This window comes from Artemia sp. Qi Xiang Cuo, chromosome 9 (genome assembly GCF_049724085.1).
Source record: "Artemia sp. Qi Xiang Cuo chromosome 9, ASM4972408v1, whole genome shotgun sequence".
Taxonomy (NCBI): Eukaryota; Metazoa; Arthropoda; class Branchiopoda; order Anostraca; family Artemiidae; genus Artemia; species Artemia sp. Qi Xiang Cuo.
In genome coordinates this window covers 42,904,043-42,918,848 of record NC_142802.1, presented here as the reverse complement: position 1 = coordinate 42,918,848, position 14,806 = coordinate 42,904,043, and the positions used below count along the sequence as shown (strand labels likewise).

Here is a 14,806-nt window from a genome sequence, read left to right as displayed (position 1 = left end):
ATAATTTCTTAATTGGTTCAACTTAGATAAGAATTAAATAAATGGTATGATTAACAACAATGTGTTCAATTATTATGAATAAATACGAAAACATCTTGATTACTGAACTATTTTCTAGTCTTTCCAAATTACATCGACTTCAAATTTAAGTTTTAACATATTTTCACTTTTACTGTTCATATTTTATATCCCAAAACTCATTCTGAAAGCTTATAAGCCCCCTATTCTTCTAAAAATTTATCAGGCAGTCTTTGAGTTAGAGATCGCAACCCCTTCCTATCCCCTTCATGGCTAGTGTCTCCTACTTAAAATGGGATAAACACACCTATGAAAAAATGAAGAGAGCGAGAAGTCACTGACTTTCAGAAACACGTACACCAGGTTGCACGTGCCAAGCTTGACAAAAACGTACCAAGTCGCAGGGAAGCACTAGACGTGTTGGAACTGTGCGACACACGTGCCACTCTGGGGTATACGCCAGGTGGCGGAAAATGGGTGACCCCTCGGACAGAAGGATAAGGAACCCAAGCAGATTCTTAGAAGCTCGACGACTCATTTTTGGAAAAAGCCTCAAACTCAAGCTTTGGTTTTTCTCATGACAATATGAATGGCGGTATCCATGCATAAGATATGGGCTGGGAAGATTATAAACTGACTTATAACACTGATACAAAAAAGACCTATAAATTGGATTTAAGACTTTTCTGTCAGATTCCTTTCTTAAATATTTCTACAATATCCGTAAAACAACAATAAAATACGTCTTTACTTTCTTAATCTGTTTTCCTCATTAAGACAATTCTTAATAATTATTGAGAATTCTTTTTGGTCTTTAAATTCAGAATACATTGTTAAAATAAAACTTTCATCTATTTTCTTTGCAAATTTCTTTACTAATTCACTGACCTGACAATCAGCAGAGATGGGCGGAGGTGAGTAATATGGGCTGACGAAATGCTATTTTCATTTGAAAATAACAAGTTACCGATTTAGCAGAATAAAGCAAAGATTTAACAGAATAAATGAACAGACTAGCTAACCCCATCAGGCTTTTCAGGAAACTATTATTAATTTACAAAGATCAAAGATCATATTGGTTCAACTTTGGCGTAAAAACCGAGGTTTAAAAAACTACCAGCAAAATCCCCTCGGACAATTCCATTCTCGCTGTAAATTCGACCTGGAACATTTCTTGCAGACGATTCCGGACGAAAATTTTTTCTTAGTGCACTTTCTTTTGAAAAAGACTTTAATTTCTGACTGTTTTTCGAATCATGCCAGAAATCCCTCCCTCCGGGAAAAATACCCTTCAGTAAAGAGTTGCTCCCTCAGAAAATTTCCCCATGGAGAATTTATTTTTCGGAAAATTCACCCCATGGAAATATTCCCCAGACAATTCCAACCCGGTGGAAATTTCCCCCGGACAATCACCCTTAACACCTCCACATGTAAAATTGAGTGGGGCAAAGAGAAAGTAAGACAAATAAAAACAATTTCAATACTAAGGCCAGCCTTAGCACCATAACTTGTAAAGCCATGTCTTCATTATGGTTTTTTCAGGCGAAATCGTCCATGTTTTTTTTAATTTTCAGCAGCCTCAGTCTCCAGTGGTACTTTTTAAGGCTCAAAAAAGCAAATAAGGCGCATTTGGAATGGCTTTTTTTTTAAAGAAAAGTCTGTTTTTCGATGAACAAAATCAGTTTTTACTCTGCCGACTTCGCCTGCAAAAGCCACAATGAATACAGGGGTTAAGACTTTCATACATGAATATTTACCGAAAAGTTAATCTAAAAACGTTTTTGTTAACAGTTTGAAAACCAAAACATCTAGTTGCACAGTCAATAAATTATAAAGAAGAAGATGAGGTTTTATTACTCTTGAGCACCAAATTCACTTTGTAATCTTCTGATTCAACTTCTATCCCAATGGCTGATTGATTGAAAGGATTTAATGAGACAGACATCCCTTTCTGCCATGGTAAAACAGGACTTAACCATTTTGACAACTGCTCAATCCGTTGGACGACAACTTGTTCTTTAGAATACCCAGTGTAAATTGTAGGGTCAGACGTTTCACTTTGTGTTTCAATTTGAACCTGGAAGTAAATAAAAAAGAAAATGCTAAATAGATAACTATTACAAAATCTCACCTGCCACCTAGTGAAGACTTTAACAGCAGTAATATGGAGCCCAAAGAAAGTAAATTTAAAAATTAATATTTAGGAAAATATGTTTAGTGGGAAAAACTTGCATCAATGTTGGGTTTCGGAACTTGATCTAATGCTACCGCAGTTCAGTGGTGATGAAAATCTTCATTAAAAGGGAAGGCTGTATGATGAAACCAGCTGGTGATAACAATTGCATAATTTCTTTATTTTGTCTAAAAGTAGCAACTCGCTTCCGTAATCAAAGCAGAGGCCAAAAAAAGTTGATGGTTTGAGGATGGGGGGGGGGGGGGTTGACTGAGAATAAAACTGGTCCTATTTCATGACAGACTAACAGACCTATCAACACATGGTTTGTCTTCATTGGTCCAGATTTCATACTTTGTTGGTGAACACAGAGCTCAATTAGCCAGTGATTCTTTAAACATGGAAACGACAAGTAGCTGGTCTTCAGTTGCAAAATACGTAACTCGTCTTGAACAATTGCTTTTAAAACTCTGCATAATAGGGATTTACTATTGATTTGGAAAGAAGCTGAAAAATGAGGCAATCTTTAGGGATTTGATATTCAAAATGGCATTCCTACGGATTTTCCCCAGCCTTTCAGGGATTTGAAAAACATGAACTGAAAAAGATGAACGCATGTCCTCTAAGTGAATAAGTAAGCAAATATCATGGGCAGCGAAATACCGCTGTCTAATTGAAGAGCGGAGTGGGCTGTATGTATTATTTATTTTCCCAGGCTACTTAGTATGGAAAGACTTATCGTAGAGAGTTCGGGAAGGTTCATTCGATTGGAAATTGAAAATTCTAGTGCATTTTTTCAGGGAGTCCCATCCGGATCCATTCCCACGCCCTCTTTAGCTACCCTCCCCCCTAACGCTTTCTATTAAAATTTGGATATAGTCATTTTGTTCAAAATAGTCGAAAGATCCAACAGCCTTGACTCCAGGGAGAAGATGACCCTCCAGATCCCTGGGATAAGGACTGTAAATTTTGTATGTTGCCCATCGTTTATATCGTTTGCCCGTTGCTTGATAGTGGGTATGTCCGAAAAGGTTTAGGGTATTGAGGTGAAACCTCACGGAATGTTGAAGGGGATGTTGAACTAAATCAAAAGCCATTATGAGCATGTTGTCAAGAGACAATATTTCAGGAATGACTATAGGTATTAAGTTAAAAACTTTCAAGGCATGTTCAGCAGGATTATGAACAAAATCAATAGATAACAAGGTTAAGGGTATTAAGGTGAAGGCTCAGGAAATGTTGAGGAGATTTTGAAATAAATCAAAAGACACTATGTGCATACAGATTGTCTAAGCGGCCTATCTGAAATATCTTAAAAATGGCTAAAGTTATTAAGATGAAACTTTCAGAGAATGTTGAGGGGGGTTTTTAATTAAATCAAAAGACACTAAATACATCTAAGTTCTCAAAATGAAGTATTTTCAATATTTTAGGAATGGCTAAGGATATTAAGTTAAATCCTTCAGGGAACGTTAAGGAGTATGTTGAAATAAATCAAAAGATGATATGTGCATCCACGTGTCATATTCAAGGCAATATATCAGGAACATCTATGCGTGTTAATTTGAAAATTTCGACGCATGCTGAGAGGAATTTTTAGCAAAATAAAAAAATATGATACATATGCGCATTGACAATAGGACATGTCTGCAATACTCAAAAACGGCTAAGGGTATGAAGTTAATACCTTCAAGGAATCCAGTTTGTCAAAAGAGCGTATTTGCAATATACCTGGAACAGCTAAGGGTACTAAGCTGGAACTTTCAGGACATATTGAGGGTGATATTGAACTAAACCAAAAGAAACTATAGGCATTCATCTTGTCAAAACGGTGTAGCTGCAATATTTCAGGAACGGCTGAGGACATTAACTTGAAACTTTCAGGGCTCGTTGAACAACTTCAAAGGACACTTCTTGTATTCAGGTTGTCAAATGATGCATTTTTAGAATCTCAAGTATTAAGTGGAAACTTTTAGGGAATGTTGAACTAAATCAAAAGACCCTTTCTGCATGTTGTTAAAAGAGCATATTTGCAATATTTCAGGAACGGCAAAGGGTATAAGTTAAAGGTTTATGAAACCAGCTTAAATTTTTCAGAAATAAAGTCAAATAATAATTCAAACTTAAAACGAACAAAATCACAATTAATGAATAAATGAGACCCAAAGGCAACATAAATTATAATCAATAGTCAAATAAAACTCAAAGCAAACGGAAATTATATCAAATAATAGCAGGGCTAACGCCCCTATACCTTCTAAAGGCCAAAGTGTCATTCATGCTTTACTGGAAACAAAATATATTTTCAACGTTTTCTCTTTTGTAATGTTAAAACATTCAAAACTGCTAAGTTCCAGGAATGAATAGCATTACATATTAAACAATCAGTCAGCTTTTATTAGTTCTTTGTCAGTATTCTCGTTTATTATGGCAATTTTGTTTCCTTTTTTGTTGATTTTTGACAAATAAACACTTTGCTCAAAATAAAAAAATCAAAATATTTTTTACTAAAATAAAAACACTTGGCAAGTTCTGTTTGTTTTAACCTTGAATTGTTATTTGAATTTATTTATGCTCGTGTTTGATTTAATATAACTCTTTACTTTTCTTGAAAAAAAAAAAAATATTTTTTGAGGTTTTCTTTTAATTAGTACGTGAAATCAACGGGTGAATAGACGATATTTTTCACTCCTAAAGATTATTTGCAGTATATTGAATTCTGTATTCCTATATACATAAATCTAAGTACTAATCTGTCTGTCTGTCCAGATGTTTGGAGCTAAACTATGCAAGCTAGAGCTTGGAACCATTATAATGGTTTCAAGACTTTTATCCGTATTGCTCGAGCAGAGGTCTCTACCAAAATTTCCGCATATTAATCCTTCTTTTCTCACTGGCTGGAAATATCCTCGTTTTTTCTTCCTCACAATTTTTTTTTCATTTTGTCATGCATAACCAGTGAGGTCTTCGAAAATATTCAAAACCTGCTTATGAACAAAATGAAATGGTATTTGTATTTTGTACAAATAACATCACATATTGCATACATATTTTCATGCAATTAAACTAATTTCGAAAAAGGCAATTATATTGAAACTTTCAGTTTGGTACAAGCTGGAGATAAAGCAAAGCGTATATGACACTCACGTCTTTAGAAGATTTAAGGAACAGTATCCCTAATCTTGTTTGTGGTAATCTTGTGTTAGATCTGATAGGAGTAATACAGAGAGAAAAAGAATATATTTGTTCATTGCTTACCCTTTTATTTAGCCAACAAATAAATGTACATTTTTCTCTTCTTTTCAATTTTTCTGGCTTATTTCTTCTTGGAGAACACAGAAATTCTTCAGAATTTCTTTTTTTTTTATAAATTCTTGTTTCATTTGGACCATGAAATGCTCTGAAGCTAAGCTCAAACACTGTCAGACCAGGATTTACCAATAGGCCCACTAAGCCCGGGCCTAGAGGTGCATAATGCCAGGGGGGCAATAAACTATCACTGAGCTATTTTTTTCTGAACAAAGACTTGACTGATTTGATTTATCGTCAAAGTACCAGGTGCATTCCGCCACCACGCAAATCACGTCTCAAAAATCCCGAAGCATGCAAGTGAGCAACTGAGTTTTTATCCTGACTATCTGGAGCCTATGATTGTAGACGAATGTTTATATTTGAAACCCTTCTTGGAACAAAATACTGATGAACAAAAAAAAGAGTGACTTTAACTAAAGTTTGCTAGATTTTTTGACATTTTGATACCGGTTACAGCTATCCAAACAATAGAATTGACGTAAGAATAATTCTTGTTGTATCTTACACAGACTTCACAGGAGAAAGATCCTTCTTCGCCCTTCGTTGGGTGGACAACTACTTAAGATCTTCAATCAGCCACAACAGATTGACATCATTATCCCTGTTCCTGTCGAGGGAAGGCCGACTTAAGAGACGCCACGCGATGACACCTTCGCACGAAAAAAAGCAAGGGGGAAGGCTTTATCAATTGGATTTGAAGATAAATAATCCTACTTACAAAATAATATATAATGCGTACATGCATTTATGTGTTGCTATTTACCAATGAATTAAACTTATTTCCAATACCTTGTTTATTTATTTAATTTACTCAATACCCGAACATACAAATATTTGATTCTAAAAATATTATCATAAGTGACGTTATTTTGGGACAAAATAAAGACTGTCATCCTAAAGATTTTTTTCTTACAGTAAATTGACACTCCCTCCTATAGTATGAATACGGAGCAGCAAAAACGCTTGGGCTTAGAAACGTCAAATCTTTAAATTCGGCCCTGAACATTGTGCTCTGTTAAAAATTATTCACATTTATTAAGTACTTCTTACATATAAGCTAAGTCAATGCTTACATATGCAGAAGCGAAATAGGCCGAAAGCTGTTTTTCTTCCCCAACGTAGCAAAAGATTTGGAAACCTTTTGCGTCAACCGAGTTGCCAGCTTTTAAAGGTTTACAGGCCTCTCCTTCTGCAAAAGAAAATTAATTCAATTATTTTAGAGATTTAAGAAGTTTTAGCCTATGATTTGGTCATACCTTTCTATTAAAGATAAAATGAGACTAAATTATAAAAAATAGCTATCACAAACATAGCAAAAAAAAGAAAAAAGAAAGCGAATATGATAAGATTAGTCCAAAAAAAGAAGGATAAATAAAAGTCAGCATGTCAAAAAGATTAATTATATACTGATTGACAAGGATGTTCATGCATTATGCCTTTTTTTTGTTTTATCAAAACCAATTTTATCTTCAGAGCATCTTTGAGAGCATAGGAGCACACAGATCCGACTAAAATGATTGATTTTAACTAGTCAAAACACATCCAAACTTAATCAGGAGCTAAATGTGATGTGAAAACACTATATACATAAGAATAATGCATAAGTGATTTAGCAAGACACAGCTTATTATTTAGTTCTTTTTAACTAAACATAAACTTGATATGCTATGAATACTTTTTCAAAGCACAGACCAATTCGACCGTTGTAGAAAAGAAAGTACATAAAAAACAATTTCTATTGTTTTACTAACTTGACACATGCAGATATAAGAGCTAGTTTGACATCTTTTGAGGAGTGGTAGTCTGCTTTCGTCCTAGGTAAATGAACTGAATGACCCAATCCATTTCATCACCCTGGATAGGATTTTTTTATGAGGAAGACCTGTCTTTACATGCCCAGGTGCTCTCATTGCTTTGCTCTTGCTGGCATTAATCATCATTCCAAAGGAACTAGTCATGTGGTTGATAATGTTTGTAGTGGTTTAGAGATCTTCTATTTTATCATTTAGAGCAGATTAAAACAGGATACATAGGTATATACTTAAGACTACTCCCGTATAATTGGGACAAGTGCAAATATATCATTCAGGAACAGACAAAATCCAGTGGGAAGTAGAAAAATCTTCAGCAGGTCCTACAATACTCTCCGCAGTGCTTCTTGCCTCCTTGTAAAGACTTCTTATAATATCATAGGGAATCCAGTACTGAACCCATATATGTCACAGACCATCTTGCATGATTAGGTCAAAGACTAACTTGTAGCAAATGAAAAGCTGCAGAGTTCTTTGCCAAATTCTAAGTACTGCTCTGTGACTTGTCTGATGACAAATATTTCATCTATGGTGTACCTGTTCTACAAGAATCAAACTTGATACTCAGGTATCACATGTCTTGTCATGTTTCTTATCTGATCTACGAGTATTTTCGGGAGAAGTTTAATGGGTTCACTATTTAATGATATGTCTATAATTTTTAAAATTACTTTTGGATCCTTTCTTCAGCAAGGGGAATGTGACAGATGTCAAGCAGCACTCAGGGTGTGGTTTTGTTTCCTAAACAACTGTTATTATTTTATAGTACAGGTTGATAAAAAATTCTCACTCCACTTTGAGATCCAAACAAAATTCACAGCAAATTCCTTAGGGAAGAGAAGAATTTTTTTAGATCCAAAGCATCCACTGGGTGAAAACTAATAAAACACAAACAACTCTTATTTTGAAGGGTTAATTGACCAACCAAGCAAGACGCAACTTAAATATAAAAAAATATCAAATTGGTTTCCCCAGCTACAACTGAAAAGAAGAACATTGTCAGCATATACAGTTAATGACTAAAGTCCTAAGCCCCATCTGAAATGGTATCACAAGATAGGCATTGAACAGAAAAGACCTAACAGAATGAGTTGTTGAGTGTACTGCATGAGGCTTGTGACAAGAGTAAAGGGGAATCTAGCTCTGACGACATCCATTAATAAAAAAAAAAAAAAACAGGCCTAGTATGTAGAGCAGCAGGTTCTAGACCTAACAATAAATCTGCCCCTGCCTAGCCTATAATTATTCAGTTCACTGCACAGGAAGAGGAGGTGCAGGTAGAAATACAGACTTCCTAAGGCCTAGCCTGCATAGGACCCTATTCTAGAAGGTGCATCCGCCTAGCTTAACAATTTTCAATTATACAATACCAAATAGATAATAATATAGGATTTCCCCGTTTTAGTCTTTTATGTTAATAACCTTCCAAGATACAACTATACTAGTTGTATCTTGAAGAACCACACTAGAAAGTGGACAAGTTTTATATAGCTGCAAGACAAGGTATTTAACCCCATAAAAAATATTTTGCCTTACTTTTTCTTTTTTTTTTTGTTTCAAACTCTACTAGCATTATTGCAGTAATCAATAACTCACAGTCCTTATTGAAACCAATACAAATAAGTTTGCCTTGAAACAAATAGATGAGACAGAAAAAAAAATATACCTTTAATGCTCTTTCAAATATACTAATCCCTATTGTCAAAAGTCCCCCCCCCACCCTCTAAAGCCTGGATTTAGTCTAAACTATAAAAAAAAATTAAAAAACGTTGTTTGTTTGCTTAAATTTTTTGGAATTATTTATTATCCACAACTGGAAATCAATTAAGAAAACAAATAGTCGAACTCATGTATATTACCTAAGCTAAATTTAGCTCCATTCGGGGAGGGGGTTTATTATATTATATTGACATAGAACAGTAAATCAAATCATATATTGATTTTTTTTTTCTCTATTTGATTCCTGCCATATAAGTAACTTTGACCAGTTTTTTTCATATGGCTTAGGGCTATGTCCAGGCATTAGGGGGGAGTTGCTGGGATGTGATCACATTGTATATTTGACATGTGATAGCATATGCCCATTTGAAAAGAGTATTAAATGGAAAACTCCATTTTTGTTATCTGATACATGTGTTACAAGATAGATTTACTCAGATCTAATTTTGGTGCAGTATTCCTGGATTCCTATGTATCAAGTCATGTTGAAGATTCAATAGTAATACCTGTACTTCTGAAATTAACTCCTACCAGTGGAAAACAAGTAGCAACAAAAAGAAATAGTTATAGTAGGCTATAGGGTTGAAATCAAATAGAAAAAAAAGAAATCCACTATTGGGTAATCTCTGAAACCTACTAATTGCTAGTGTCATAATTACATCACCCCTCATTATTTTTTGTTCCAAAAAAGGTGATTTTTAGCAAGAATTTAAAAAAATCAGTAGGGTTTAGCACATGTCTAAGGCCACATTTCGGATCTGGCCCATTAGGGCAGTTGCGATGTCATTCTAGCTTTTCCTGCAACAAATCCAAACCCAACAGTACAATCATAGTCTAGAGCAAGACAATGAGTTCTGAGACATTACCGAATCCTGGACAAATATTCTAATCAAGATGCATCCTTCCTAATCATGCCCTTGCAGTTCATAAGCTTATTACAACTGATTTTTGTAATTCCTGGTGCTCAATAGGCATTTAGAATTATTGAATTGTTTTCAAAAGTACTTATTGAAACCTATTAAATCAATTATTTGCTTACTATTCTCCAGAGATCAATTACCAGCAATTTCACCTTTTAATGATAGATAAATCTTGGTATATTTACCAATTAGTCCAAATTAATAATATTTTTGACTAGTTTCAAAGGATCTAACAGTTTACAAGAAATTAACTTTGATGATAATATTGCATTCAAAAGAGCATAATATTTGTGGTTATTCAATAAGTCATTGTAATTTATTGCAATAACCTCTGTTGAATTATTAACACTTTTTTGGTATCATTTATACCCAATTATTCTGCTTCACAATTCTTATCTTTGATTAAATCTATCCAAGAATGAGTTGGTCTATGATTTAGATTCTCAGTTCTAACTTTAAGACCTCCTGCCCAAGAATAGGCACCAATTCCTAAGATTAGTCTCAAGCTTCAACAGTGCATCTGTGATTAGGTATGAGCTCAAAATGTACATCTCTTATTAGGCTCCTCCGTAGATTATCAGTGCATAAAATATTCCTAGCCTTAGCAGCTTAGTCTTTTTAATACTAATTTTCATACCTATTCTTGCACCCTGAACTTGCAAAACCTCTAAAAATTCAATAATTTTGCTCATACTTTCATCTAGGATGCTTAAATCAGTGGCAGATCGAGGGGAGGGGTGAGGGGGCACGCGCCCCCTAACGTAGTCTAAAGTAGGGTAATTTATTTAATTAACACAAGTTTGCGTTAAATAAACTTGCTCCTAACGCAAGTTTATCGGAACAACTTATCTTGGGCTTCCTATAAAAATCCTGGCTTAAAACATCAGCCTAATCTAAGGCCAGGAAAATTTTTCCTCCCCATTTCATTGCCTTTCCTGTGCACCTTACGACAAAGTTAATCAAAATGGTCCATATAAATGGGGATAGAACACAACCCTACTAAACTCCTGTTTAGGAGTTTAATACAAAACCAACTGCTAATCTCATTTCCTACCTTAACTGCAGCAGTGTTATTCTTGTAAATAGGACTAACCACATTAATGTAATTGTCTGGTATACCATACAAGGATAAGAACGTTGCTAAAGCTCTTCTATCAACAGAATCAAACGCTTACTTATAGTCTATAAACTGGGGACTAAAGGTGTTTATAACTCAGGCACTTCTCAATTATTACCCTAAGAGTGAAAATTTGGTCAACACATACTTTACCCTTTCTAAAACCACACTGTTCTTCTTTTATAACTTTGTCTACAGCATCTTTTAGTCTAAAAAGTATCATATTACTAATTCATTTGCTACCTACAGAGACAAAACTAAAGCCTTCAAAATTACCACAGTCACTTTTATCACCTTTCTTATACAGTGGTTTACTTACGGTTTTCCTAAAATTGCTATGTACTTCCCCTTTTTCAAAAATATTATTCATAATCTTCATGTAGCTTATTTCTAACCTCAGAGCCACTATAATTAAGAAACTCATTAAGAAACTCAAATTAAGCAAATTACTTAGTAATATGATACTTTTCAGACAGAGAGATTCTGCACACAAAGTTTTAAGAGAAGAACAGTGTTTTTCATTGACTTGCATGCAGGTCTCCATCCCATTATAAAGCTTTTTGAAAAGTGAGGAATATTAATGGGGTAGGATGTGGTTCTAGTATCAGCCAGAGGTAACAGCAATCTACAGAGTCAAAAGCTGCTTTGAAGTCTACAAATTTAATATGTAAATTTAATATTTGTTCTTTGTGAAACTCTTTTATCTTCTTCATCAACTTGTGCATAGTGAAGATTTGCTCCTTTGTTAACCTGTCAGGTATGAACCCAGCTTGCTGAGCTCTTCTATTTCTATGCAGGAATGCAGATCATCTGTCCAATAGTGTCATGGCAGAAAGTTTAACAAAAATGGAGACAAGCATCATCCTGCAATAATTAAAGCAGATTTTGCAAATGCCTATTTGTTTCCAGGGTGGAAAAATGATACCAGCCCACCAATTTTTTGATATTACTGAGGATTATTTTCCATATTGTGAAGTAAGAATTGTTTTCTTAATCTATCTCCTTATGACCTGGAGTGGTCCTGAATTTATACCAAAAATATGGTATGACAGAAGGGGCGTCCCGAGCCTTTTTTCATTGGGAAGGGGGGGAGGGAGGCGAACTCTCTAGATTTTACCAAATTGCTACCTGATTTTAACGAAATAAACAAAAATTGACCTTTGAATATATTTTAAAATCGCATAAGGAAAATCATAATTAGAGAGAAATTCGACGAGTTTTCATTCCTTTCCACTTTTGAACTATCTAAGACAAGTCACACTGGTCCAAAAAATCACTTTTACAGGTTAGTGTCAGCAGGTGATCAAGCCGTCCTTCATTCATTGCAGAACTAAGAACTGTTTTCACTAACTTCAGCTTGCTAAATATTCTTTCTCCCTTAGCTGATGTCACAGGGACAGTCTTCACCATCTGGAATGCTTTCCATACCAAAGGGATATCAGTTCTTTTGTAATAGTGAAAGCATTCTAGAATATTCTGTCAATGAGCTGTTCTTCAGCATCGTATTTGAAGAGACGTAGTTGAGATTCAAATTTCTCACTCATCAGGTTAAGTATGGGGAATGCTTGCACGAAATTATCACAGTCAGTGATTTCACAGTTGACAAGGCACTCAAAAATAGGAAAAATATTTGTTTTTGTGTCTCTGACAGTTTCTTTCATTTCTGAGACAAGGACTGCTATGACTGATCCCATTCCCTAAAAGTAGAACTCCTTGAATGTTAAGTGGCGGGCAGTTGAAGAAGGTGTCGTATCTCTAAATCTTACTGGAATTGAGCGTGGTCTGTGGTGGCGGTTGAAGTCTGTTCTGGGCTGTAATTGTCCAGATGAATAGATTCCATGTTTGGATCAAAAACGATACCCTTAGTGAGAATCACCAATACTTCAATCTGTCTTTCGATGTCTGTATCAGTGATGTCTTCAAATGACTTTAAACTTGATTCCATCAATTGAGTAGCAACTAGAATGTTAAGGTTCTCAGCTCAGAGATTAACATTGAGACTGTTTGTTTTCTTTCAGCAAAAGTCTCATGAAGCTCAGTGGGTAGATGTAATCAAATCGCATAGTAGCAATACTGAGGCTCTGGGCTTTACTTCTTGTGTCAGTGTCTAATAAAGTATCATTTTTCATCGTCAAAAAGGAGCTCTGTTAGTTCTGGCACCGTGTTCCACACTGCTAGAAAAGCCTCATGTCTGGCACACCATCTTGTCTCTGACAAAGTTTTCAACTGAACTTTGCCTTTGATCTTTTCCATGGCCTCTTTGAAATAGGTGAAGCGCTTAGTGCCTTCAGTGAAGAAGGAATGAAGAACTCAAAGAGTGCCATACATATTCTTGACAATGCTTGAAGATTCACAAGCATGCTCTACGATGTTGTTTTTGCGGTGTGCCTGTAACGTATTCTATCTTCGGAGTTAAGAGTTGAATTCAATTATTTAATGGAGACCCAAAACCTATAAATAAAGTGCATAAGCATAAGCAAACAGCGCAAAAGCAAAGCAATCAAATCAATATATTTCATCTTCTTTCTCATGTAGAAATGGCTTCCATCACTGCCAGACTGGACGGAGGTGGATATCAACGTTACGATCAATGCTCAGGTTCATACGCGCAGGTGGTTTGGAAAGTCTACCTGAGCGAGTGACTCTTCCTGCATCTGGCGGGGCTTCAGCACTGGTCACAGGGAGTATGCCTGTATCAGTAGTTGACTGACATCGTAGACTTAATGCTCTTTCCTCCTCCTCCCTGACGTTTGGCCGTTCGGATATGGTGAAATCATCATCTTCGACTACTGACGGGGTTTCCTCGTCAGTACTGCTGTTCAATTCGGCACTTCATCGATCTGCGACAGGCGTCGTACGAGCTCCAACTGTCGCTGTTCCATCCGGGTAAGTATGTAGTTCGGGGGACAGGGTAACACGGCCTGTATGTAATGGGTGGGATGGTATAGGCGCCAGCTCGGCTATAACTAGTTCTGATCTGTGACGTAGGTGGCGCCTGTTTCTCCGAAGAGTACTGTCGTCTTGCAGCCGCACTTCTTCTTTCCTCTTCTTCTAATTCACTGCAGGGGGGCTATTCAGTTGGTACTATTTAGTCCTCTTCTTTTTGCTTCACTCTGTGGGCTACAGAGCTACTGTCTTGGTTGTCTCTTATTTGTTAGATATCCTCAGATATCTTTCAGTAGATCTTTTGACTCAAGGAGTTCGAATATAAGATGATAGATTTCGATTTCTGTGCTATGTCTGCAGGTATAGTTGGCTAGGCTCTTTGCTGATAGTGAGATTTTGTGGTGTTTGAAGCATTTTAACAGTTTACAAAGCAAGGTCTGTTGTGCAGACGTCAGTATATTACATTCAAATAGGTGATGGTCAATTGTTTCATTATTCATATTACAAAGCCTGCAAAGAGGGGACAGGGGAATTGTACTACTTGAATTAGAAAGCTTATATGAGAATGCAAGGAAATTTAGTCCATTTGTTCCAGAACGAATTCTATGATAAATTTTAGAGAGATAGTTATTGGGCAAGGGGGAAAGGATAGGATTAATCTTATTAAAATTAATATCTGATAGCCTCCATTGGTAAATATCTCTAATTGGGATTGGTCTCCCACTTGGCTGGTCAATATTTATAGCATTTTTTGCTATTTCATCAACCTGATGATAACCACTTATGCCAGAGGGGCTAGGAATGTACTGAAAATAAGTTTTTATGCCACTTGAAGCAAGATTATCAATAA

At 35.6% G+C, this 14,806-nt stretch overlaps 1 protein-coding gene across 5 annotated transcripts in view; it reads right to left on the bottom strand.

The window, feature by feature from the left end:
- The window catches only part of Nemp (Nuclear envelope integral membrane protein), an 89,184-nt gene that overhangs the window by 49,034 nt on the left and 25,344 nt on the right, over positions 1-14,806 (bottom strand). For all 5 annotated transcript variants that reach the window (XM_089094583.1, XM_089094587.1, XM_089094588.1 and 2 more), the window contains 2 exons: positions 6,577-6,692; positions 1,876-2,095 (listed from right to left, as the gene is read on the bottom strand). In XM_089094583.1, coding sequence (XP_088950709.1) covers positions 1,876-2,095; positions 6,577-6,692 — 336 coding nt within the window. The remainder of the gene's footprint in view (positions 1-1,875; positions 2,096-6,576; positions 6,693-14,806) is intronic.